General features: G+C 45.7%; 1 protein-coding gene across 1 annotated transcript; it reads left to right on the forward strand.

The window, feature by feature from the left end:
* Nucleotides 1-2,324: 2,324 nt before the first annotated feature.
* Nucleotides 2,325-2,622, forward strand: LOC116748958 (late cornified envelope-like proline-rich protein 1). The gene is given in 2 exon segments (XM_032622711.1): nt 2,325-2,497; nt 2,499-2,622. Coding segments are annotated over 2 exon segments (297 nt in total).
* Nucleotides 2,623-2,905: the final 283 nt, after the last annotated feature.

Raw genomic sequence — 2,905 nt, forward strand, 5'->3', positions numbered from 1 at the left:
TGAAAAAACAAGGAAGGAACTTTCACAGAGGCAGACCTTTCTACTCTAAGACAAAATCTGGGGTTAGCCCAACGGGACAGCATCAAACTCAATTTCTTAGGAATAAGCAGCATCTACCTTAGATATCAAGGGTTGGCCACACCCTTATTGAAAAAAACAATCACAGAATCCAACAAATAGTGAATTTTAGGCAGAGTCGTTGAGAAAAAGAGCTAAAATAATCCTTTGATTTGAGCCAGGGAGTGTGGAGTGGTAAAAAGAGGTTTCAGAATCTCATGTTAAAAACATAGTGGGGCGACTTCCCTGGTGGCACAGTGATTAAGAATCCACCTGCCAACGCAGGGAACACGGGTTCGAGACCTGGTCTAGGAAGATCCCACATGTCACGGAGCAAATAAGCCTGTGTGCCACAACAGTAGCTGCGGAACCTGTGTGCCTAGAGCTCATGCCTTGCAACAAGAGAAGCCACTGCAATGAGAAACCCGCACACTGCTACAAACAGTAGCCCTCGCTCACCGAAACTAGAGAAAACCTGCACGTAGCAACGAAGGCCCAACACAGCCAAAAATTAATTAACTAGCTCATTAATTGATTAATTTTAAAAAACATAGTGGGGACAGGAGTGTCAAAATGGCTGTGATCAATCAGGGGAGCTCTCCTAGAAAGATGAAGAGCAGGCAAGTTCAAAGGAGTTAAAATTTGGGAGACTAGGGGAGGAAAGAGAGATCAGGTGTAAACAGAGCTTTTCTGCTCCTAGCAACAATGAGCCTCCCTATCCTTAGAGTTTAGTTCCCTTCATGGTAGCCTGATTTCGCCAGCATGAATTTTGAGGGACCTGGGAGAGGACGGCACAGCAAAGGGGGTATTAATCATAGCCTATTCTTCTGTTCAAGGGCTTGAGTTGAGCTGGAAGCTCTGGAGTCACACAACAATTGCGACTTGATGATGCAGTGATGAGGTCACAAGTGGGGCTCCCCTTTCCCCCCACTCTGTCTTCCTCAGAGCTGGGCAGAAGAACCAGAGGGGAAAATCCACCTTCCTGGGCACGGCCATAACATCCACCTCACTCAACTACTTGTCAAGTTCAATACCAGCACAAAGGGGTGAGTAGCATGTGGACAACTGGAAATGCCCCCTCCTTTACCTCCCTTTTCTGGGGGATGACCCACAGCACCCCAGGCATTGAGCAGCATTGAAATGATGGCTATATTTGGTGAAAGTTTCCTCTCATTTTCAGTAGCAGGATCTAGCTACACCTCATGTGAAAGAGTAATTCTTAACCATTTTGGAGTTCAATGTAATGATCTGTCTCTCCAGAGAGCCATACTGACTTTAAAACAAAATTAGATTTTTAAAATTTTGTTTTTATATTGTTAAAGGAAATCAAAGATGTGCCAATTAGATCCAACTTGCAAATATTGTCAGAGACTGAAAAGTCCTGTCCATATCCAGAAGTCAAACAGTCTATAGAGGAAGACCTAGCTCAGGGCAAAACTCAACAGAGGGGAAAAGGATTTACTCCCTAAAATCATAGTTTGTGGCTCCAACATTCATATTTTCAGAGAAACTAGAATTTTCCAGTTTATCTCCTCTTCTCTTAACTTCTTTCCTTACCCTAATCACCAGGGGGAGGAGTTCCTAGAGTGGTCCATGGGAGCCCAGCCATGGTAGGAATTCAACTCTTTTCCATGCTCAGTCCTCAAGTGACAAAAGCAGTTCTCAAGGTTTTGAGGGCTTAGGCAAGACATAGAATTGGAAGAAGTGTCATAGGTCCCCAAGCCCACTAACATAACCTCCCATTCCATCTCCAGAGGGATAGGGAGGTGCCCTTACAGGAGTTCTTGAAAACTGTTGTCGTGCCATGGATGCATTTAGAAGTCTGATCAAGCTTAGGCACTCTTCAGAATAATATTTTTAAATGAATGAAATAAAATACATGGGGTTACAGAAGATACCAATTATATTGATAAATATATGGTTAAATATGGTTGGGTTGGGGGGGTGGTCCAAGGACCCTAAGGTTAAGAACTCCTGCTAGGGGCTATGGAATGGAGACAAGAATAAGTGAAAAGAAAGCATAGCAATGGTGGAGAGATCAAGAAATGTTGTCACCAATGCACTGCAAGGACAAGAGGACAGGCCTTAGATGAGAATTTATTCTAGAGCCTGAACACATCCCAGGAAAGGCTTTCTTAAGAACAAGAATGGGCAGGGCAGGAGGTGTGTGTGGGAAGGCTGTACTGGTCCTCTCCCACCTTGCAATGTGGTCTCTCACACATAACCTGTCACGTATTTCTTTGCAGGTCTCAGAAAATCAAGAAGGAATGTCGAGTGATGATAAAAACAAACCTAGTGAACCCAAGAATGAGCCCAAGCAATGTGATCCCAGGTGTGAACAAAGGTGTGAGACTAAATGCCAGCCCAGCTGTTTAAAGAAGTTGCTGCAACAGTGCTCTGAAAAGTGCCCACAGGAAAAGTGCCCAGCACCACCAAAGTGTCCCATGTCCCCCATGCCCCCCACTGTGCCCTCCACCATGTCCCTGCCCAGCTCCCTGTCCTCCCAAGCCATGTTCCAAGCCCTGTCCTCCTAAATGCCCACAGCCCTGTCCACCCCCAGAGTGAGGCACCAAGGGCACTACCCAGCCCACTACATCCACCATCTCCACCATATTCACCATTATGGGGCTGAGAGCTGAAGCCATGAACTGACAAGTAAATGTGTTCCTCTGCTGTGCAAGACTTTCTTCTCCTGGTTTCTTGGTAGTTTTTGGTTTGTTTCTTGTTTTCCAGCATTATACCACCAAGAAGCAATGCCCTGAGTGTGAGGCTAGGACCCTGGCCCTCCACACTCAACAACCTTGGAAGATGGCCAGGTCTCTAACCCCACCTGCTGCATAGAGGGACG

The sequence above is a fragment of the Phocoena sinus genome, chromosome 1 (genome assembly GCF_008692025.1).
Source record: "Phocoena sinus isolate mPhoSin1 chromosome 1, mPhoSin1.pri, whole genome shotgun sequence".
Lineage (NCBI taxonomy): Eukaryota > Metazoa > Chordata > Mammalia > Artiodactyla > Phocoenidae > Phocoena > Phocoena sinus.